Here is a 25,173-nt window from a genome sequence, read left to right on the forward strand (position 1 = left end):
CCATATACATCAGGATCATCATGTGTGTCACATAACCTGGCAGAATTATACCAGTATCTGCTTCTCTCCAGTTCGGTACCCTGCAGCTCCGCTTCATTGCAAGTAGAACAGCAGAGATAATTGTCCTCCCTTGTGAAATCCTGTTCCAGTGAACGCCAAGATGAAAAATGACTAATATTGATGAAACTGGCCACCTGCTGTTAAAGTCAAGCTCCTCTCTCAAAAACTTTTTTTTTTTTTTTACAAAATATAAATCTACATATAGTTTTCAAAAGGTTCGCAAATTCTTTGCTTTCCTCATGAACCACGTGCTCTTCTCCAGTCACAGCCAAAGCAATGTTTAGCATCCAGCTGGTTTCCACTAGGCTGACCTTTCCTAGGTGCACTGCATGGTACAAGATGTCCCCGTTGGCACCCAGTACAACAGATGAACACACCATGTGCAGCTTAACCCTACATACTCCAACACACCACAAGAGGGTACAGACCCTGAACCAGCAGGAGACGCTAGGAGATTGAGACCAGGTATGACTGTGTGAAACAGGACTGCATTAGGTCACTCAAGGTCAGGAGGTGGCAGGTAAAGCCAAGTATTTGTAAGTTCTGATCAACCGGTGCTGTAAAATTAGGTCACGAAGTCATATCCATGCAGCAAAAAAAATGAAAATACACTAAACAGAAGTAATAACTACATTGGAGATCTCCAAGCATTCCACGCGGCAGTTATTAAATTTGCCAGAAAACTTAGCAAAATGTTGAAATTCAAAGCAGTTTCTACTGCATTTTCGGAATTAAGCTGTGAAGAAAAAGCCGGCCTGACATCTTAGCCTCAATTCCCATGGTGCTTTGTTAGGGATGAGGTCATTGATTTAATAATCTCGCTGGTTGCACAGAATAACCGTGCTCTCGTGGTAGGGGGTGACAGAGCTCTTGTAAAATAACGAATCGCTATGGATTTTAGTCTCTTGGAAAAGTTACGGTCCACTGAGCGCTTTAGCTGAGAACGAGAGAAGGTTCTCATTTCTTTACAGCATCGGGAACCTGCTACCTGGGACGGCGAATTTCAAATTGGTTTGGAGAGAAACACGCAGTACGGTATTATTTCACAGCCAACTCTGTATACAAGTAAACACTACTTTCTGAAAATTCAAAAAACTTTACTGGTGCATAAAATGCAAAAAAAAAAAAAAAAGTACGGGGAAAATACGATACACTACAAAATACAAAATAAACCTCTTATATACAAATGTACCAAACCGTGGCCTGCTTACAAAGAGATAGGAGAAACAAAGACCCTTAATACCGCCAATGTTTAAAAAAAATTAAAAAAATCCCACACAAATAACGCACCGATCCCGGTCGCTATAAAAGTTCAGCATACATACCTAGATTATAGAAATTTAGATTGATTGACCAGTCATTCTTTTTACACAAGGAACGATTTAAAGTTGCCGAGCAGAAGCCAAAAAAAAAAAAGTTCTACCTTACAAAAAAAATGGCTATCTTGCGTGTAGGTGACTGGCGCACTTTACCCAACATGGCGCAAATGTGCTATATATTTTTTTTTTTTATTACGGTAATCAAAATGGTGGGGAGAGTAACATAACTAAACCTACCCCATAATATAAACAGCAGCTTTTTTTCAATTTTATTTATTTTATTTTTTTAATACAAAAAAAAAAAGATTTTAATAAAGCTGACTGGGTGTAAAGTACAGGTTGAGCAAGTCAGCATAAATTTTTTTTTTTTTTTTTCAACGAACCATAGAAAGTTTGTACCTCAGACTATACAGAAAAAAAAAAAAAAACACACAACATTAAAAAAAAATCATGACACAATGAGGTTTTGAAGTAACCTCCTCTCACTACAGAAGCAGACCGTTTTATTTTTTTTTATTACAAAAAATGCTTAATTCATCAGCCAGGCTTGTTTAAAAGAATAATGAATGAATAGGGGGTGGAGGTATGAAAAAAAAAATAAAAATAAAAAATTTAGATGCAGTCATATAAGCAAATAAATATGCTACAGGTATAACGTTGCATTGTCATCAGTTTAGGATAACACCAAATAAAATGCTGCGATGTGAACAGAAGGGCTAGAAGTGTATTCTCCCATAATGAGATCGGGAAAAATAAGTATAGAGCTACGGAAACAGCGAGCACAAGTCCGATCAGCCGCTTCCGCAGGTTTCAGCAGTGAATGGCTTAGATGGGAATAGCCCTTTAAGTACTGCCAAGTCTCCAGGCGAATTGTCCATCCTCCAATCCAGCTTGGTCTTCAGTTGAAGAAGACCTGCGCCATCTTGTACAACCCACTGTATCAGACTGGGCCCATTTTACTGCCATTAAAAATAAAAAAATAATAGTGTGCCAAAAACTGTACGTGTGTATAAACCCTTAGCCCTGGGCTACTACTAAGCGACAGTCCACAGTGGCATACAACCCGATGGTGCCAGAGTAGTTCATCAATGAAATTTGGTGGTTGGCTACTTCGCGCCATAATTTCGGCGCATGTTGTGTCTTATGCCATGCACCCTTGTCAAGAAAGAAAACTAGAACAGGAAGCTAGACGCAGTGGATTTTTCTTTTTGGCACATTTGCTTCATAAATAGGCCTAAATGTTAACACAACATGATGCGCCACATTCTGGCACGTTACGCCACGTTCTAGTACCAAATCACGTTACTAAATTTGCCCCAATATATTTCCTTGGAGAGCAGCTGTAGCGCGACAGACTTAGTTGTGCTACAAAAACAAAGTACAATCTTAGGCCTCTTGCACACAACCGTATACCCTCCGAGACATACAGTCCGTGAGCGGACCATATGTCCCGGAGCAGCATTGATCGTGCGCCCGGAAGCGCACAGCATCATAGATTACAATGATGCTGTGCACGAGGGGCTCACATAAGTGCGGGACAATAGACCCGCGGGCGGCCCAACGTGCACAGTATCATTGTAATCTATGATGCTGTGCGCTCCCGTGCGCACGATCAATGCCGCTCTAGGACATATGGCCCGCTCATAGACCGTATGTCTCAGAGGGCATACGGTTGTGTGCAAGGGGTTTTAGGCTGCATTACTGGTCTCTCTCGACACCGGAAATGGGACAGGCCTCAAATCGGTAATTTCTATGTCAAGAGGGACCAGGAAGAAGAGATCAGAAGTAGGAAACTAAAAAGCGGGGATCCATGAGTAGCTTGTTTTTCCATCTTAAGAACCCCCTTAATTTTTTTTTGTTTTAAATTATCAGCCAGGCAACTCCTATGAGTAATGGCTAGGACAACCCGTACACATGTATTTTCTTCGGTTTACTCTTATAAATGGCCTGTATGTCCCAATATATCGGCGATAGCCAACAATACGGTCACGTGGAGCCTATGAGTGAGTCTGGCCATTATCAGTCGATACGAGATGGAAAATCCCCCCCCCCCCCCCCCCCCCCATCGCATATTGAAGGGTCAGCACCATGCGTAGTTGTTGGGTCAGATACTAGAAGGATCTGCTCCCTGTGTTTCTGGTTGAGAGGCATAAAAAAATAAACTGGGACATACTAGAACAAATAGCACCGTTACAACACTGGTGTCAACAGACTATAGCGCCAAGCATCTCAAAAGCCGAAAGACTCAAAACTGGGCATTGCCAGGTCTAACAAACAAGAAGATAACACAGATGTAAAGTCTGATGATGAAGTATCTGCTGGACATCCCAATGTTAGTTCTATGGAACGGGTCTACCGATCTGCCAATCACCTCCAGCACCAAGTATCTTGGTAGGCAAACTGAAAAAGAACAAACAAAAAACTTCTGAACCATTTTCCTTGCCAGAAACCATCGAGGAAAGGTCTGGCAGCTCCAGACACCGACTGCCCCAAGGACACCGAGACTGATCAATAGATCTGATGCCTGGGGTCGACAGCAAGGTGGAGTCTTCACATTATAGGGCGGAGGAGAGCAATTTTAGGAAAATATCTGTTCAGCCTGACCTACAGATTTGTAACATTTATCTCAACCCCAATGATAAAAAATAAATAAAAAATATTGGTAATTAGGGAGACGTGTCCATTTCGATTGGGTTTACGAGGTTTTAAACACTTCAGGGCAGTCTGCACCACAAAAGAAATTAGACAAAAATACTAATACTAACTAGTTCTGAGCTCATAAACAGGTTTACATCACAGACAAAATGTGTTATTTTTTTTTAATTTCTCTTTTCCACCGATTGCGCCTATCCCAATGAGAAATGCACCAAAATGAACAGAATACCCCAATTCTAGTGTTAAACGAAGGCACAGAGAAGGGGCGAGCTTCGAGTTTAAGAATAAGCTGCCGCTAACCGGTTCCCACACTGCTTCTGAGAACGAATCACAAGAGACTGAGAAAACAAAAAAAATAATATAATCAATGGTTCAGGGAGCGAGAACACAAAACGAGACGTAAAAAAGAGAAATAAATAAGCCCAAATTCCTGGCTCCTGTATGATTCGGTCTTTTAGATTTTTTTTTTTTTTTTTAGTTCCATCCCATGGATTTGATCCCCCATCTCTCACAAGAAGAGAAGGTAGTTGGTGCAGATGGCTTTCTAGCATCAGAGTGTAGACAGAAGGGTGGACTTGTCATTCATCCGCCACTAGCACCTCAAATCTTCAAGATGTGTTTTTTTTTTTTCATTTTGTGTTTTTTTTTTTTCTTTTCAATTTTGAGTTTTTTCCCCCCCCATTTTGTCCACTTGCGACATGAAGTTCTGTTTGGTTCTAGTAGGCTGGTTGGCATCAGGTACCTGAGACAATAGCACCAATCCCATTAAACAGCAGATGGTGAGAGGTTGAACAATGGAGAGCGAGGCTCAGAGCAGAACTTGGTGCCACTAGGAATAAAATAGCTCGGAGGACTGCACTCTCGGGAGGAGTCACAGAATAGGTGTTGCCGTTTTGGCAGCTTTCACAGGAATGTAAGAAATTTATCAACTGTTCTTTCCATCTCCTGCAAAAAAGCAGAATAATTTATTAATTCACCATAGGAGTACTAAACGTCTGTTAAAGGGGTCATCTCAATGACATTTATCAGTTAATACAAGGCACTAAGGCTACTTTCACACTTGCGGCAGGACGGATCCGACATGCTGTTCACCATGTCAGATCCGTCCCCATTGACTATAATGGGGATCGGGGCGGAGCTCCGGCGCAGCATGGCAGTGCACGGCAAAAGCCGCCGGACTAAAAAGGAGGCAATATGGAGAATCAATTTGGGGAATTGAGTCAGCACAACCTGTATGTAGGTGCACATCACTATGGCGAAATACATATACAAACGGAAAATACAAATGTGATAGCACTCTGCATCCAGCATTCTGCCCTGACTCCATGCTGGATAAGGCATTGGTGTACATTTTGGCCAAAGCGTAATAAGCCACTCACCACGTCAAGGTCGCCTCTATTTGAGTGGTCCCCAACACTAGTTCCTACCTGTTTATGGGCCATGACAGCCACACCTGCATTCCCTGGACTTTGTGTGGCTGTCATGGCCCATAAACAGGTAGGAACTAGTGTTAGGGACCACTCAAATAGAGGCGACCTTGACGTGGTGAGTGGCTTATTACGCTTTGGCCAAAATGTACACCAATGCCTCATCCAGCATGGAGTCAGGGCAGAATGCTGGATGCAGAGTGCCATCACATTTGTATTTTCCGTTTGAATATGGAGAATCACAATACATTAGTAAGTGTCTTGTATTAACTTTCTCTACATGATAAATGTCATTTGCAGAAGAGAGACAACCCCTAATGGAGCCCACCAAACTGTTGGTGGTTTTTCTACGACTTGGGGTGGATTCATATCATGTTTTTGCTATCCATTTAACAGATGTGCTGTAAAAAATAAAAAAATAAATAAAATGTGTTAATGTTAAACGGATGGCAAAAACGTGATGTGAACCCAGCTTTATTCCACCTTGGTGCACACAAAATTCAACAAAATAAATTACTTGCCACCGACACCTATGGTTGGTTAGAGTTTTGCTTCTCTACACATGTTCAGCTTTAACGGGGGTTGTCCAGCTGATCATATTTAAAAAAAAAAAAAAAAAAAAAGTTGGGGGGGGACAAAAACCTCCACGATCCACATGGCTCCCCAGGTACCCAGCCCCTCTGGTCTCTCAGGAAAAGTGGCCGCTCAGCCCATCATTAGCAGTTCTGCGTTACATCTGTTGACCGGCCACATTTCCTGAAAGTAGGGAGGGACCAGGAAGTGGAGACCAGTGGGGACCGGAAGCTGGAATCTATATCTTCTTGATTTTTTTTTTAAGCTATCATGATTTTTTTTTTTTTTTTCTTCTTTTAATTTACCACACAACCCCCCTGGGCCAATTCTGACAGTCAGGCTTTGGCCAATTTTAAATTTATTATTATTTTTTTCATGCCAGCATTTTCCACTTTTTCCATTTCTTGTTCGTGCTTTGTTATTGTTGCGGGAACATTTGTACTTTATATACAGGGTTGCAGTTTGGTACATAACAATTTTACTAAATTCTTATGCATTTTTTTTAACCACACACTGAATACCAGGAATCATTGTAATACATGACGTGTACAGGCTGTGACAATACTGATGCATATTATTCAATGTTTCAGGACTTAAAATGTACTTATTCTAAAAACATGTTTGTTTTCAGATTTTTTTAAACATTACTTTCTTCTTATTCCTTTTACTTTTTTAATCCTATTGGGGATTTTATGATGTGGTTTATATATATATATATATATATTTTTTTATTATTATAAAAGGGTACCGCCCTACTGTTATATACACATTTACAGTCTATGTGCAGGCGATAATAGTACACATGTTCTATTGTTTTCTGGAGCCGCGGACCGGAAGATCTGGGGCACGCTCCGGAAATGCGGAGAGCACATAGTGTCCCCATAGAGAATGAATGGGTCCGCACCCATTCCGCAATTTGCGGAACGGATGCGGACCCATTATATGGACGAGTGAATGGAGCCTTAATGTGAGAGATTCAAGCTGTTAAGACATCAACCAGTGACACGCAGATATGTCCCAGGTACAAAACCCTTTCAACAAAGGAGATGCCCTGCTTAGTTTCTTCTCTAGTGCACTTCTGGTCAGTACACACAATGCAATACAGGGAAACGATAGTTAAAAAAAAAAAAAAAAAATTTAATTTTTTTTTAATACTAATTTTTACAGACTCAAGTGGTAGGCGCTCTGGAGGGTCCCACTAATAACCACTTACCTCTATTAGACTTGTTTTATCATAGTCCGTCCTGTGTGTGTAGATGCACTGGCTGAGAGCAGAGTACCATCGTTCTAGTTCGTCGACTGTTAAATTGTCACTCTTTTTTACCACTTTGTCAAGCAAACTCTGTAGAAAAACAAAAATGCAGGTGACAGCAGCACAAGATTCAAGAGAATCAAGATAATGGACCTGGTCCTCTTCCATATATTTTTAATGTAGTGCAAGCTAAAGAATAACGCCGCACTCATGCCGGCTCGCCGAGCATGCAGGTGTTCCCAAGGGGAGCCGTGCAAACAGTACATATTGATAGGTCATCAATGTGGCCGTCCCCTCGGATCAGCTGTTTAAAGAGGAGGCGGCGCTCTAATGCCTCAAGATTACACCGTGTGTTGTATTGGATGCGCCATGTAGTTACAAGTGTCTGTTTCATTCACTTGAACGGGATGAACAGTTGTAATCACACTGTGCTGCTGCAAGGGAGACAACGCGCAGTGTAATCCTGATGGGGGAAGTAGCGCTTGTACAGGAGGATCGTTCTCTCCTCTGATATCTTCCATCAGGGGGATAATCAGAAGGCTCCGTTCACATTAGGTGGGTGGCTGATCTCGTTGAGAACTGCGTGTTGGTCCAATATACATCTAATGTGTGTGGCCAGCACTTCATCCCAACGCTTCCCTTTCAGCTGCAGGAAGAATGTGCCGCCATAACTGCTGATCACCAGGGATTCAAAAACCCTGCCCTTAATGATCAGCACTGACGGCATGGGGAAGCGGATGACCCCTTTAAAGAGAGTATGTATAAAAGGTGAGGCTCTCTTTACTACCCATGTGGAAGAGTATATAGTCACATAATAACTGAAGGGGGTGCTTACCTCGAGTCTCTTGTGATCCACAAGTAGCGGTGGCTCTGGGGCCAGCACTTCCTCCAGGTGCTGATCGGTCAGTGGTCTCGTGCCCTCCGCTTCACCTGTGTGAGCGCAGAAAAGACAGATGAGACCAAATACATCGTCCTGGCACATGGCTACACACTGGGGCTAGTTCTCTCACTTTTTTCAAAATTTGCACCACCCTCAGCAACTTTTTAATATAGTGGGGGGCTTGCCCCAATATTTACTATAAGAAGTTACATCTGAAACTGTTGCAAATTAAAAGTGTAAATTTACACCAGCTCATTGATGGCATAGAGTCTGACTGACAGAAGAGGCTGCAAAATGTATTAAGGGACCTGTGCTTCCAAATAAGTGTGGAGCATATGACTCCTGCGCACTTTAAAATGGTTTTCCAAGACTTTAAAGTGTAACAGTCACTTTTTTTTTGTAATGTATAGGAGCAGTGATGCTGACCATTTTTGCAATATACTTTAATTACTGAAATCTTACATTTCGATTAGAAAATAGTTCTAAAGTGGCCCATTTTGAGCCTTAGCAAAGCTCCTCTGTCTTCTGTTTACATAAGGCCTCCTGCACACAAACGTGAGCATCCCGTGGTCGCGCTGCGGCCCGCAATGCACAAACACCCTCTGTGGGGCAGCCGCAGCAGATCCATTCACTTTAATGGGTCCGCAATCTGGCCGTTTCGCAAAAAGATAGGACATGTTCTATCTTTTTGCAGAATGGAAACACGGGACGAAACCCCACGGAAGCACTCCGTAGTGCTCCCGTAGGGTTCCGTTCCGTACTATTCCGCATCTGCGGACCCGTTGAAGTGAATGGGTCCGCAATACGGCAATGGGAAGCAGGAGTCCTAACAGTGGACACTTACTCTACACTGGACTGTTCTGTAAACAGAAGACAGAGGAGCGCTACTAAGGCTCAAAAATGGCCACTTTAGCGCTATTTTCTAATGGAAATGTACGATTTCAGTAATTAAAGTATAATACAAAAATAGTCAATGACTGCCCCTATACATTACAAAAAGAATGACAGTTACACTTTAGCCCTTTCGCTACCAGCACAGTACATGTACGGCGCTGGAGCGATGTGTGAACATGGTGACCGCTCGCACGTGCAGCGGACATCATGGCCAGCAGATCTCTGCTGTTTCATACAGCAGAGACCTGCAGCCAATTACAGTGACCGGCAATAATGACGAGTGAGGTCACGGCATCTAAATGCGCAAAAACCCGGAAAGCTCATGCTTCAGGGCTTCCTACCGATGCCCCATGTGGCCAAATGGGGCATTGGTACTTGCGCTGAACACATTCAGCCTCGCTGATGAGGCTGAAAGTGTTCCGTCTGCAATTCTTATTTTGATATAGAAGACAGATCACCACCTTGTAAATTCGCTTGCACGGGAAGGGATCGCTCCCACTATAAAATCAGAATAAATCCCAGCTGGGATTTATTCTGATTGCAATTCTTATTTTGGCCACCAGATGGCAGGCCAGGATAAGAAATAAGTAAAATTGACTTTTCAATGGCAAATATAAAGTCTTGAGAAAGACCGCATTGAGACGGTTGAAACGTTGCACAGAGGGGAATAAAGGATCCACTTTTTTACTTCCATTGGAGTGCTGCCTCGTTTTTGGAATCTATACTTATTTATAGCCGTCTTAGCCTGCGGCTGAGAGGACTTGCACCCACTGCTTTTTGTCTTGTGCTGCTGAGTTCTGTTTTTGGTTTCTTTCTATATATATATCACACACACAGCTCAAAAAAATAAAGGGAACACTTAAACAACACAATGTAACTCCAAGTCAATCACACTTCTGTGAAATCAAACTGTCCACTTAGGAAGCAACACTGAGTGACAATCAATTTCACATGCTGTTGTGCAAATGGGATAGACAACAGGTGGAAATTATAGGCAATTAGCAAGACACCCCCAATAAAGGAGTGGTTCTGCAGGTGGTGACCACAGACCACTTTTCAGTTCCTATGCTTCCTGGCTGATGTTTTGGTCACTTTTGAATGCTGGCGGTGCCTTCACTCTAGTGGTAGCATGAGACGGAGTCTACAACCCACACAAGTGGCTCAGGTAATGCAGCTTATCCAGGATGGCACATCAATGCGAGCTGTGGCAAGAAGGTTTACTGTGTCTGTCAGCGTAGTGTCCAGAGCATGGAGGCGCTACCAGGAGACAGGCCAGTACATCAGGAGACGTGGAGGAGGCCGTAGGAGGGCAAAAACCCAGCAGCAGGACCGCTACCTCCGCCTTTGTGCAAGGAGGAACAGGAGGAGCACTGCCAGAGCCCTGCAAAATGACCTCCAGCAGGCCACAAATGTGCATGTGTCTGCTCAAACGGTCAGAAACAGACTCCATGAGGGTGATATGAGGGCCTGATGTCCACAGGTGGGGGTTGTGCTTACAGCCCAACACCGTGCAGGACGTTTGGCATTTGCCAGAGAATACCAAGATTGGCAAATTCGCCACTGGCGCCCTGTGCTCTTCACAGATGAAAGCGGGTTCACACTGAGCACATGTGACAGACGTGACAGAGTCTGGAGACGCAGTGGAGAACGTTCTGCTGCCTGCAACATCCTCCAGCAAGACCGGTTTGGCATTGGGTCAGTAATGGTGTGGGGTGGCATTTCTTTGGAGGGCCGCCCAGCCCTCCATGTGCTCGCCAGAGGTAGCCTGACTGCCATTAGGTACCGAGATGAGATCCTCAGACCCCTTGTGAGACCATATGCTGGTGCGGTTGGCCCTGGGTTCCTCCTAATGCAAGACAATGCTAGACCTCATGTGGCTGGAGTGTGTCAGCAGTTCCTGCAAGACGAAGGCATTGATGCTATGGACTGGTCCGCCGGTTCCCCAGACCTGAATCCAATTGAGCACATCTGGGACATCATGTCTCGCTCTATCCACCAACGTCACGTTGCACCACAGACTGTCCAGGAGTTGGCAGATGCTTTAGTCCAGGTCTGGGAGGAGATCCCTCAGGAGACCGTCCGCCACCTCATCAGGAGCATGCACAGGCATTGTAGGGAGGTCATACAGGCACGTGGAGGCCACACACACTACTGAGCCTCATTTTGACTTGTTTTAAGGACATTACATCAAAGTTGGATCAGCCTGTAGTGTGTTTTTCCACTTTAATTTTGAGTGTGACTCCAAATCCAGACCTCCATGGGTTGAAAAATTTGATTTCCATTTTTTCATTTTTGTGTGATTTTGTTGTCAGCACATTCAACTATGTAAAGAACAAAGTATTTCAGAAGAATATTTAATTCAGATCTAGGATGTGTTATTTTTGTGTTCCCTTTATTTAGGGATAGGTGGGGACGCGAATCCACAGAAGTATTGCGATTCTCCATATTGCCTCCTTTGCTGGCTTTATTCATTTCTCCATCACATTATACACTGCTTGTTACCATGGTTACGACCACCGTGCAGTCCATCAGCAGTCGTTGTGCTTTCCCACTATAGGAAACCCTGTGGCTGTGCTTGCCCACCAGCCTGTGTGCGCTCCCATAGTCCCGGCCACCAGAGGCCAACGCGTTTTGCTATAGTCTGCAAGCACGACCACCACTGATGGATTGCAGGGTGGTCGTAACCATAGAAACGAGCAGTGTATAATGTGATGAAAAAATGAATCAGGCCAGCAATGGAAGCAACATGGATTTAACAATACATTAGTAACTCCCTTCTATTAAGTTTGTCTACAGGATAAACGCCATTTGCTGAAGTGAGACAACCCCTTTAAGACTGATGACTTAACCTCTCAGTATCTGATTGGTGGGGGGGGGGGGGTGTTCTGTGAGCACTGCGGCCTTCTCTCAGCTCCTCCTCACTCTGAAGCCTAATGCAGGCATGCAGTGTGAAGGACCGTCCCCCTGTCTTCCTAGACAGAGACAGACAAGCCATAGCAACGGTCTTTTAAGGGAGCAGTGGAAATGGACAGAGGACATTAATGGAACCTGTTATTATAAGGTAATTACAGATCTTTTAGCAATCACTGACAGACTCTCAGGTATACATGCCTAGCTCTAATAAACTAGCAAAAAAACAAAACCAAAAGTTATTCTTTAAGACTTTGTTCTCCACGGTGGCAGAGGTCCCACCTGGTCCTGAGCCCGATCCCGTCTATAAGAATACCTGTGGCCCCGCAGTCTCGCTACGCAGTGGCATGTGTTATACAGAAACGTGAACTTTTTAATCTGACAGCAATAATTATCGAGCCGCCCGGCGCCTGATATTTGATCATTTAAGATGATGTTTGACTAAGGATCCAGATGTGGTCATGGTTTTGATTAAGCAGCTGCTCAACATTTGAAACCAGCTGGATTCCTTGGGTGTAACCTTTGCGCGCGGCGCCGAGCTTGCGCCGTCTTTTCAAGATATTTGAGCAGCTACTGTATTTCCAATGAGACTGGCATCTAAAGCTTTCCTGAAATGGGGGCATCCTAAGAGCTGAGCTTCGAGCATTTACTAAACAGACGCTTTGTGCTCAGGAGAGGTTCGCTGGCTGAATCCCAACGCTTCTCACCACATCACAGACTGGCAAGATATTGCAGCCAATACGTGAAAAATCAGCCGGAAAACCTGTAAGGGAAATGAGGCAGACAATACAACCGAAAGCAAATGTCAACAGGATATTAAAAACTATATCTATTAGCTGTAAAATACTATAACTTTTTATCTTTTTCCCCTCTCATGCATCATCCCTGGTGTGTAACCCCACCACCCCCAACCAGCCATAAAATTGAAATCACCTGCTTAATATTTTGGGCCGAAAATCATTGTTCTCAAATAGTCTTAATTAAAGGGTATCTGTACCTACAAAACTAGCTGACCTGTGCACTTGGCAGCTGAAGACATCTGTGTTGGTCCCATGTTCATATGGGCTCATATGGCCGAGATTTTTTTTTTATATGCAAATGAGCTTCTAGGAGCAACGGGGGCGTTGCCGTTACACCTAGAGGCTCTGCTCTCAGTCCTCTCCACTTTGACAGGACCAAGCAGTGAAAACATAATCACACCGGACCCTGACAAAGTGCAGAGGACGCGGCAGTTGTAGAGACAGCAGAACCTCTAGGTGTAATGGTAACGCCCCCGTTGCTCCTAGAGACTAATTTGCATATATTAAAAAAAATTCTCAGCAATACGGACACATATGAACATGGGACCAACACAGATGCCTTCAGCTACCAAGTGCACATGTAACAGGCAAGCCAGTGTCATCGGTACAAAACTGCTGACAGATGCCAACCCTCAGGAAAGGACATCACCAGCTGATCGACGCTGCTCCCACTGAAATGAATGAGCACTGCAGTGACGAGTACTGTCCACTACGGTGCTGTGTACTTCCAGTGCCAGCTACAGAGAACATGTACACAGTAGAGCAGCGATGCGGGGTGTCGGACCCCAGATGATAGGCCGTCACTTGAAAAAGGCGGGGCAACCCCTTTAAGTACCTGAGACATTCCATTCTGACCCTTTAAGTGGTCCTCTTACCTCTTTGTACATCTAATAATTCCACAATGTCCGGATCTTTCTCAAGCTCGTTACTTTGATTGGCTGCTGCCGTTTGCTGTGGTGCTGCATCTTGACCTGCACTTGCTGCATCACAGCAGTTTACTAGTTCATCGTGGGGGGCTCCCGATTCAGAGCCTTTGTCTGTAGTCTCGAGGTTACCGGATTTCGCATTTCCATTATGGATATCGGACAGTGGTGTGCTTTCTATACTGTCCATTGATGCACAGCCATTTACATAGTCTGCAGCAAGGGGAGGATCCTTGCAAGTAACTGTTCTCTCCTTCAATGCTACATCGTTATTGACCAACATGGATTCGTTTGAGGTGTCCTCCTCGGTGGACACAAAGCTGCTGCCCTTTTCAAGGGTCCCATTCTGGTGGTCCACCTCTCCATCCATAATGTCACAGGAGGACTCATCGTTGGTCACCGAGTGATCTCCTGTCTCGTCTCCGTTCTCCTCGAGACAGTCTCCATTCTCCAAGGGATCCTCATTGTCTTCGTCGTCTTGAAACTTGGAATCTTCGTCGTCCTTCTTTAAGTAAGTGGATTTCTTTTTCCTAATTATTCCTCTGCCCCACTGAGAGCGCCGGCGGTGCTTCTTCCGGATGGGAACTGTTAATTAAAGAAATAAACAAATTAATCAGATACGTGCTTAGGAAATAAAAAAAAAAATAAATCAGAAAAAACCTGAACAAAAAAGGTTGGAAGAGACAACCGATGAGGTGCATTCACTTCCCCACAGCTGGGACAGGAGCCCACCGCAGACCACTTCAAGTTTTGACAGAAAAACCGAGCTTCAGGAAGACAGGCTCTTAATAAATCCCAGGGTTGAAGCAAATGTTGGAAATTAGCTGCAGGCTTTTCTTTAAGAAAAACAAAAGCAAAGACAATAGAGTCTACCTAACAGTCGAGGCGTGCCCTGGAAAGCTGCGGACAATTCTTCAAGAAGTTTAGACATCCTACGCCAAGAAGTAAACCAGTTGTGTCCAGTGTGTGGTTAATGTGAAGTGATGAATGCGCATATCTTTCTATATTCTGACCTGTCCTTATGGTACTGTTGGGAGTCCTAGCACTGGGACCTCCAAACGTCGAGAAGTGAAGAAACCAGCAGCTCTGCCACGCCAATCTGGCAGATTTCAGTACTGCTAAGCCGTCAAGTTCTTCGGTGAATTTAATGTAGCTCTCTTGAGCAAGCTTTGAGGAGCCAACAACAACAACTGCAGCCTATGAGAGATTCCTCACAGGTCTTCTGATGGGTCCACACCAATCGAAAGGTGTTAGACTCAATGTACTTTCACACAATTTCATTTCATTTATTAGAGAATGGTGCAACTAGCAGATTTCTAAATCACTTCATTGAAAAAAATCTGCCTGCAGCCCCCTGAAAAAAAAAAAAAAGCTGTAAAGTCAGGGCCCCTAGGGGTCTCACTTCTGCCCAAGTTGCAGTCCACTGCCTGTTGTCAGGCCAGATCCATCCCTGTTAACAGACACAGAAGACAACAGAGGGGAAGTGGGGGCGTGCGAGAGCTGGCCGAGATCCTGAGCCTGATAAAAGAGGATGATTACTCTTACTGGTAATTTGATTTCCCACACTGGGTATTAACAACTGAAGCCTTCTATCAGTGCCGGTGTGGAGGAGTTATCGAAATAATTGATTCTGCACATCACAGGAGCCCCCTGCCTTACTGTAAGTGTGATTTATCCCTCCTTATCTGCTCTGTGAGCTCCAGAGCTGAAAACAAACATAGTGGGAAGGGAAAGGATGCCAGCCGTACAGTGCTAGCAGAAGGGAGACGCTCCCCTGCTTCTGAGTGAAATGCATCTAGCTGTGCAGCTGAAACAGGGAATAATATGGCTGGGGAATAAAAAAATAAAATATCAGGGAAGCCCAAACAACTGTTCCTGCACAGTTATAATTATACAAAGTGTCTCTTTGGACTCCTCAGGATAAGTCATCAGCATCTGTTTGGTGGTGGTGGTCTGCTTTTCCTAGTCCAAGGGACAACACATTCATTGGTCATGTGGCCTAGGAGCAGCTCAGCCACATAGAAGTGAGCTAGCACAACCGCTATACAGTGTTCGGGGCTGTGCTTCGTGAGCTGCAAGAAGGCAGTGACGCTCACAGGAGCGCCACAGACTTCTCAAAGTGGAATTCCTGGATGTAGGACCCCCACCGATCAGTATAAAAATAAAAAAATAATATAATATAATATAATATAATATATTATCTTGAAAAAACCCTTTAAGGACACTTTCACACTAGCGTTTCTAGAATCCGGCAGGAAGTTCCATTGCCGGAACTGCCTGCCGGATCAGTTATTAAATTTTTTCAAAGCTAGAAAGAACTGCGCATGCGCAGACCGGAATACAGATTCCTGCAATTTTGGGAACACTTGGTACCGGATACGGCATTAATACATTTCAACAGAAATGAAAGCGAGATCCGGCAAGTGCGATCGTGTTCTGGAATTTTGCCAGAAAAAAATACCGTACAAGGGACGGAACGGAAGACATCCTGATGCATACTGAACGGATTGCTTTCTATTCAGAATACATTGGTACAAAACTGAAGCGTTTTTTTCCCCCGGTATTAGACCCTTTAACGGATTTCAATTCTGGAAAAGAATAACGCTAGTGTGAAAGTACCCTTAGCCACAGTCATGTTCTAGAAGAGTGATGAAACAGCTTTCTCACTACAGTGAAGGCACCTCCATAGTATATGCCATTATTAACTGATGACTTGCAACCCATCCGCATATATCCCCATAAGACACCCCCCCCCCCCCTGCTGCGCAGGAGACATGCAGGAACGAACTCCAACTATTTAGCTCTGGAGCACTGTTGGTCCCAGAGGTCATACCTTCATTATCATAATATTAACCCTGCAATGCCGCATGTTTTGAACATTTAAATGGACACTTTAATTGTCAGCTATCAAAGGGTCATAAAACATTAAAATTTATTTTTCCGTCAATGTAGCTATGTGAGAGCATGGTTCTTGTGGGCAGAGTTGTATTTTTCAATGGAACCACTTTGGGGTACATTCAACTCATTGATTTAATTTAATTTAATTTTTTTTGGAGTGTGGGGGGATCCCAGCATCTTTTTTTTTTGTGGTTTATTCTTATTAAGGCACAAGATCAAGTGTGATGGTGACGTCAATTATGTTGCCGCATTTACTTTTACCTAGACGTAGCCGCCATTGGGCTGTTTTTTTTGTGGGATAGGTTGGAGTTTTACAGTGGCACTATTTTTTAGATGCACATAAATGTATCACTTTTTTACAAAATAGTGATTTGTTTTCTTAAATAGTTATTTTTTTTCTACTGTGCGGTAAAAGTATCTAAAAAGTGGAGAAAATTAATGTAGTTTTGGTGAATTGTGGTGCAATGAGGGTTTTAAACACTTTTCTCCAATTTTCTCAAAAAGGGAAGAGGCACAGTTCAAAAATGAGCCACAATTCTGCTATAAACTTCTGTCAGTGTCTTTCCCATCACCTGATTTATCCTCCAGCCTGAGCCCCTGTGATAAGTCTGGTGCAGGTCCAGAAAGCAGGTCTAAGGCCCCTTTCACACGGGCAAGTTTTTTTACGCGGGTGCAATGCGTGAGTTGAACGCATTGCACCCGCACTGAATCCCGACCCATTCATTTCTATGGGGCTGTGCACATGAGCGGTGATTTTCACGCTTCACTTGTGCGTTGCAGCATGCTCCTCTTTGTGTGTTTTTCACGCAACGCAGGCCCCATAGAAGTGAATGGGGCTGCATGAAAATCGCAAGCAAGTGCGGATGCGGTGCGATTTTCACGCATGGTTGCTAGGAGACGATCGGGATGGGGACCCAATCTTTATTATTTTCCCTTATAACATGGTTATAAGGGAAAATAATAGCATTCTGAATGTACAATAGGGCTGGAGGGGTTAAAATAATAATAATAATAATAATAATAAAAAATAAATAAATAATAATTTAACTCACCTTAATCCACTTGTTCGCGCAGCCGGTATCTTTCTTGTTCTGTGAGGAATAGGACCTTTGATGACGTCACTACGTTCATCACATAATCCATCACCATGGTGATGGATCATACGACGGACCATGTTATGAACGCAGTGACGTCATCAAAGGTCCTATTCCTCACAGAACAAGACAGAAGAGATGCCGGCTGCGCGAACAAGTGGATTAAGGCGAGTTAAATAATAATTATTATTTTTTAACCCCTCCAGCGCTATTGTACTATGCATTCTGTATTCAGAATGCTATTATTTTCCCTTATAGCCATGTTATAAGGGAAAATAATACAATCTACACAACCTTGAACCCAAATCTGAACTTCTGTGAAGAAGTTCAGTTCTGGGTACCACATTCAGTTTTTTATCACGCGCGTGCAAACTCCTTGCACCCGCGCGATAAAAACGGAACGCAATCGCAGTCAAAACTGACTGCAATTGCGTACCTACTCGCGCAGGTTTGCCACAATGCATCTGGACCTTATCCAGACACACTCGTGTGAAAGAGGCCTAAGGTTCCTCCGTCTATAGCGGGAGTGCTCAACCTGCGGATCTCCAGCTGTTGCAAAACTACAACTCCCAGCATGCCCTCGTAGCTGTAGGCTGTCCAGGCATGCTAGAAGTTCTAGTTTTGCAACAGCTGGAGGGCCACAAGTTGAGCATCCCTGATCTATAGGATTATTAAGTCTGGGCTGCGTTACTTCAAAACATTATTTCCAGTACGGACAGGCAACCTATTAGGCCACGCTTCTAACATAGTCATACCCTTACTGCAGACACGGGTCCCTCTGCTGCGGCTTTCATTGTAAAGAATCCGTCTTATGGGCGGCTGATAGATGCAGTCCCCTCGCTGTGTCATAAAACTGGAGGATATGCTGCGGTCACTACTGACGAAGGCACCCAAGTGATAAAAACAATCGGAGATAAACTTTATTGGACTGCAATCAGTGCGCGATGCCAGAGGAAGGAGCCTCAGCATTGGGATTCATCATCTTAAGAAGCATGGCGCCCGAGCATGTCATTAAGATGTGAAGACACAGACGTGTGCCTACTGGGAATACACTATTAAGAAAAGCTCTTTGTGCAAGTATAGAGCAGGGCAATCTGACATTCTGCTATACGCTATTTCACACCAGTTACAAAGGCTGCATCTATCCAAGGGGGAAAAAACCTGTCTAAGCGACTCTCCTCACACTGAGCCATCAGGAGTGGATCAGCTTGTATTACACCGACATGTACGTGACCACTGACGACGCGCCCGGCAGTGCTGAGGCTCCTCTAACAAGCTGGGGTAATGCACAATGCTCGGCTCAGCGCCGTAATCATTAGGACGTGGAGGTAGCACTTTTTAGTGAATCCAAAGAATAAACAATTTATCAAAAGATTATTTTCAGGAAGATACCAGTTCCGTAATTACTTCTTGGTCTGCACCTTGGCGCACAGTTCATTCACGGAGCTGCAGGTGATTAAAAAGAAAAAGTACAACGACAAAGAAATAAACGAGAAGGCATTCTGGACAATTGGAGAGACGCGTGTGATGTGGGCGCCACCTGCAGCACAGAAGGGGAATTGCACGAAGCTAAATTCTAGCAACCTCGCCGCTTTTAGAAACCAGGGCGTAATCTGGAGCACTTAATTCCTTACCATTTATTATAGAAAGGTCTTTAGGTCTCGCTCCGTCTCTGATGTGCCGGGTGCACTTTGTGCCTCTAGCTAGGACCCCTGTTAAAAGCATCACTGTATTTTTTGTAAGGTCAGGGAACCAGGTTGACTAAATGAGGGGCTGCCCAGGGCGCTAAAACGGTCCTTCAAAGAAAAACTAATTGCATGTAATGGAGGGATCACTTCTGGGACCCTCGGCAAGTGCTCATTTTGCTGCAGGCAAAATGAAGATTTACATTGATCCCGACCTCATCTTGGCTGATTCAGGGGGGGGGGGGGTAAGTACTGTCCATATCTTGTGCCCCCTCAGCCACAATACCGACCACTTTAAAATGGATGATCCTTGCTAAATTTGGTTCCATGCAGAGATTTATGAGAACTAGTGCAAGTGTAAAGTGGAGGAGTTAAGCAGAGCAATTAGAGAGCTTTTCATGGGCGATTTACTTCCTCCGTCGCATTAGGAAAGCGGACAGAAAACGCAGCTGGAATCCGTGGATCCGGTAAGATGGGCAGCACTGTACTGCAGCCATGAGGTTACCTAAAGCCATCCTTTATCTGCAGCCACATACAGAAGACTGGCAGGGTACAGCGCCCGCTGCTGGCAGCACATCACAATGACATGTTTGCAATGCAGCAGCGGCGGCTATATGTCAGCCTCCTCCAGGGAAGGCCTGACAAGCCTTTGTCACGTTCACGGCTCCTTTTTATAAATTATGGAGTATTTTAATTAAAGGCAGCAGCTGATGCCCTGGAAATATGGATCCTGGTGACATCTGAAGGGATGCCTCCCTTGGCTTGCTGTTGTTTCTTCTGTATCTAAGGCCTCCAGAATGCGAATCTTGTAAGAAACGGTATCTGGAGTGTGGCGCCGGCTGGTGAGACACATTGAGATTCATGTCAGCTGTTCGCTAACTATGCACAGCCTCGCGTATCCGTCTCCACCAGGCCGATGCACAGGCTTTTATATCGAGCTCTATAAAGCTCCATGCGGTGCGTGCAGTGTCATTTTACACTTGGCAACCTTTTACAGGGCTGTGTTCAAATAGACGGCCTGGCAAGCAGCGCTCGTGTATGCAGGGCACCCGTGGGAGTGCGCCAGCTGTCGTAACGCGAGCCCCTCACCGCACCTGGCAGACGGGAAGATCCCAAGTGGGCGAATCACCGGAGAAACCAGCGTCTTACACATTATCGACTAAAACTAAACTGTTGTCTCACTATATTAGATTACTACAAGGCTGCCATGACCCAAATGCTTGGACAACCTGCAGCTCTCACTCGCCTCCCTATACAAATGCATGCTCAACTCGGCCAAGCTGAGCATGCATGTGCTCCGACAGGGGAGAGGGGTGGAGGCCATGGCTGGCGGCTTATCTCTATAAGGAACGCAAGGATTCAACATCCAACAGGACAGACCTTGGACTGCGTAACAGGGAAGCTTAGTGAACCCAAAAGAAGTGGGAGAAACCTCTAATCCTGACACAATCACTCATGATAGTGGTGATCCAAGGGTTAATCAGCCTGAATCAAACATTCCTCCAATCGGTTTATTGGCCGAGCACCCACACTAGGGGGACATGGGAGACCAGGCAGGGCTCATTCTTTAGCAGCGCAAGAACGTGATGCTGCAGATTAAAGGGGTTGTGTCACTTCAGCAAATAGCATTCATCATGTAGAGAAAGCTGATACCAGGCACTTACTAATGTATTGTGATCGTCCATATTGCTTCCTTTGCTGGCTGGATTCATTTTTCCATCACATTATACACTGCTGGTTTGCAATCCAGCAGCATTGGTCGTGCTTGCTCACTATAGGAAAAAGCACTTGCCTCGTTGAGCTCCTGGGAACAGGCTCTTTTTCCTATAGTGTGCATGCACGACCACCACTGCTGGATTGCAGGGTGGTCGTAACCACTGGATATAATCAGTGTATAATGTGATGGAAAAATGAATCCAGCCAGCAAAGGAGGCAATATGGACAATCACAATACATTAGTAAGTGCCTTGAATTAACTTTCTCTACATGATAAATGCAGTTTGCTGGAAACAGACAACCCCTTTAAGGACCCTGGAAAACCAACGCAAAAAAGAAGAGTACTGCTGGTCATTATATGGTTAAAGACGAACCATGTTCTATGCACAATACAGTGATATTAGAGAGAAGTCCAACAAGCCTACAGCGTTCAGCCACTTTGCCATATGTGACATTCAGGAACTTTTTTATAAACTCTTGTATCTGACAACACTGCTGACCTGACAGCGAAAATATGGGTGGACAGCACTCCTAAGTAATAATGTTTCGGGTGCTCGTCTCCAGGAGGGGTGGTACAAAGCCTCTAGTAAAGCAACTTGTAGGTATCCAGAAAAATAAAATAAAAAAATGGAGACATCACGTCCAAAAGGTGCAGAAAGAGATTTTTGTATAACTTACCAGTAAAATCTCTTTCTCGCTCTTCCTTGGGGGACACAGGAAACCTTTGGTATAGCTCATCTCCATAGGAGGCGTGACACTAAGTGAAAGACTGTTAAGCCCCTCCTCCAGCAGCTATACCCTCAGCCTGGAGCGAGCGACTACCAGTTATGTGCCCAAGTAGTTAAAACAAAGGCAAGGATCAACCAAATTAACACCAACAAGTCAAAACACCCGTCAGGGCAACCAAAACAATGGGTGGGTGCCGTGTCCCCCAAGGAAGAGCGAGAAAGAGATTTTACTGGTAAGTTATACAAAAATCTCGTTTTCTCGCCCAATTCCTTGGGGGACACAGGAAACCTTGGGACGTTCAAAAGCAGTCCACAAAGAGGGAGGGACCACAACCCAAGATGAATTAAAGCACCATAGGCTTTAAGGCACCGCCGCCTGCAAGACCAGGCGGCCCAAAGCAGCATCCGCCGATGCATAAGTGTTCACCCTGTAGAACTTGGTGAAAGTGTGCAAAGAAGACCAGGTGGCCGCCTTACACAACTGTTCAGCCGAAGCTCGATTTCGCTGAGCCCAAGAATCCCCGACCGCTCTGGTAGAATGAGCGGTAACACCAAAGGGCGGCTCCCTGCCCTTAGCACGGTAAGCCTTGGCAATAGCCATCTTGATGAAGCGGGCAATGACCACTTTAGATGCCGCCAGCCCCTGCGCGGACCCTCCGGAACCACAAATAGAGAATCCGAGCGCCGAAAGGGTCTAGTTACATCCAAGTAGATCCTCAGAGCCCTAACAACATCCAGACGGTGAAGATCCCGTTCCCGAGGATGAGACGGGGACGGGCACAGAGAAGGAAGGACAATATCTTCATTCAAGTGAAAAGCGGACACCACCTTCGGAAGGAAATCCGGAACCGGGCGGAGAACCACTTTGTCCTGGTGAAAAACCAAGAGGGGTTCTACACAAGAAAGTGCCGCCAATTCAGACACACGCCGAAGAGACGTGATGGCAACGAGGAAAAAAACTTTGCAAGACAACAAGCGAAGGGAAACCCTACGCAGAGGCTCGAAAGGAGAAGATTGGGTGACCCTGAAGCAGCGAAGTCCAATGCCGGAGTGAGAGGAGAACCGCCCTCAGCTCCAGAACGTTGATCGGCAGTTTGGACTCCGATGGAGACCAAGTGCCTTGTACGGACCGAGGAGGAAAGACCCCCCCCCAACCCCGCAGACTGGCATCGGTGGTAATCACCAACCAAGTTATCGGCAGAAAGGACTTCCCCTGGAGAGGGGTCCGCAACCACCAGAGGAGAGAGGAGCGAACCTGGGGGGGGGGGGGGGGGGGGGGGGAAGGGGAAAATGCCGATCCAGACTCTCCTGGCGGACAGAATGGCAGTCTGAAAGGTGCGGGAGTGATACTGCGCGTAGGGGATTTCTTCGAAACAGGACACCATCTGTCCCAAGACCCGCATGCTGAACCGGAAAGAAGGATGGCGGTGGGTCAGAAGGCTCCGAACCAACCGATGAAGGAGTTGGCGCTTTTCTGACGGAAGCCGAACCTCCGCTGCATCTGCATCCAGCAGCATCCCCAGAAAGATCAGTTGCTTGGATGGAACAAGAGAGGATTTGGGGAGATTGATAATCCAACCGAACCGGCGTAAGGTTTGTAGCGAGAGGTCCACACTGGCAGATGTCAGTGACAGAGAGGGTGCCTTGATAAGGAGATCGTCCAAATATGGAAGAAGAAAAACTCCCCTGGAACGAAGTAAGGCGAGGACAGGGGGAAGGACCTTTGTGAAAACGCGAGGGGCCGTCGCCAGCCCGAAGGGGAGGGCAACGAACTGGTAGTGGTCGGACCCCACTGCAAAGCGCAGAAAGCATTGATGACACCGAGCGATCGGAATATGAAGGTAGGCGTCCTGGATGTCGATAGAGGCCAGGAACTCCCCTTTTTCCAGAGAGGCCACCACCGACCTGAGAGACTCCATCCGGAACCGCTGAAGACGAAGGAAACGGTTTAACCGTTTTAGATTCAGAATGGGACGAACCGAGCCCTCTTTTTTGGGGACCACAAAAAGGTTCGAATAGAACCCCTTGAATCTTTCTTCCATAGGAACCGGAGCGATGACCCCTTTGTCCAGAAGGGTGCGAGTGGCAGTAAAGAAATCGGCCGCCCCTTGGGGATCCCGGGAGCGAAAGAACTGAACTGGGGGGAGGGACGCAAACTCGAGTTTGTACCCGGAAGACACAACCTCGAGAGCCCAGGCGTCGGAGACGTGCGCCTGCCAGAAGTCCCTGAACAGGAGGAGACGCCCCCCCCACCCGAGTGGGTGGGGGCGCACCTTCAGGTAGGGTTCTGCTTGGCCGCGGGAGGGCGAGCAGGCTGTGACTTGCGCCAGGAGGGCTGGGTCCGAAAAAAAGGTTTCTTACGTCTGTCTTGGACAGGGTTAGTGGATGGACCTGAAGTGGTGCGAGGTGCGGGAGCCCTGCGGGAAGACCTGAAGCGAGAAAAGGTGGGACGGCCTCGAGTGGTGCTCCTAGTCCTGGATTGGGGAAGATGTGTACTCTTTCCCCCCCCGTGGCTTCGGAGATGATTTCATCCAAGCGGGTCCCGAACAATCGAGAACCAGTGAAGGGAAGGCCAGTAAGAGACCGCTTTGACGTGGCGTCCGCCGTCCAAACCTTTAACCAAAGCTCCCTCCTAGCCGAAACGGCCAGGGCAGACGAACGGGCTATGAGAGCCCCCGCATCCAGGGTTGCCTCACAGACAAATTTGCCGGCTTGAACGATAAGTTGGGCTAGAGCACGGAGGTCCTGAATAGGGACGTCGGATTCAAGCTCCTGATCCAGCTGAGACGCCCACTCTGAAACCGCTTTCCCAGCCCAAGCGGAGGCAAAGACCGGCCTGAGGGCGGAACCGGAGGCTGCAAAGATACCTTTTGTAATGGCCTCTATACGGCGATCCTCAGTGGATTGCAAGGAAGAACCATCTGCAACGGGAATAGCCGTGCTTTTGGACAAACGGGCCACAGGGGGGTCGACTTTAGGTGGTGACGCCCAGTTTGTAATGCAATCCGCCGGGAATGGATAACAGATATCCAACTTCTTAGGCGGGGTAAAACGGGCATCAGGACGGGCCCAGGCCTTAGAAACCACCGACGAGAAGTCAGCGTGGAGGGTAAAAACCGCAGACGCCTGTTTCTGGCGAAAAAAGGAAACACTGTTTTTTTCAGAATTAGGAGGATCATCGTGAATCTTAAAGGTATCACGGATATTGTTAATAAGATGGCCCACGGCAGAAGCCAGCTTTGAAGGCAAGGCCGAGTCCATATCCCAATCTGAATCGACTAGTTCCCCTTCAGAGGGCATATCCTGTAAGGAGGAAGGGCCCGACTGAGAGCGCACCCTTGGGGGTGATACCGAAGCAT

General features: G+C 45.8%; 1 protein-coding gene across 4 annotated transcripts in view; it reads right to left on the bottom strand.

Annotated features, from left to right (window-relative positions):
* Positions 1 to 4,380: 4,380 nt before the first annotated feature.
* The window catches only part of ATAD2B (ATPase family AAA domain containing 2B), a 136,151-nt gene continuing 115,358 nt past the window's right edge, over positions 4,381 to 25,173 (bottom strand). For all 4 annotated transcript variants that reach the window (XM_040427412.1, XM_040427411.1, XM_040427409.1 and 1 more), the window contains 4 exons: positions 13,646 to 14,278; positions 8,122 to 8,216; positions 7,248 to 7,376; positions 4,381 to 4,979 (listed from right to left, as the gene is read on the bottom strand). In XM_040427412.1, the coding sequence (XP_040283346.1) occupies positions 4,938 to 4,979; positions 7,248 to 7,376; positions 8,122 to 8,216; positions 13,646 to 14,278 (899 nt within the window). In that variant the 3' untranslated portion in view covers positions 4,381 to 4,937. The remainder of the gene's footprint in view (positions 4,980 to 7,247; positions 7,377 to 8,121; positions 8,217 to 13,645; positions 14,279 to 25,173) is intronic.

Source organism: Bufo bufo, chromosome 4 (assembly GCF_905171765.1).
Source record: "Bufo bufo chromosome 4, aBufBuf1.1, whole genome shotgun sequence".
Lineage (NCBI taxonomy): Eukaryota > Metazoa > Chordata > Amphibia > Anura > Bufonidae > Bufo > Bufo bufo.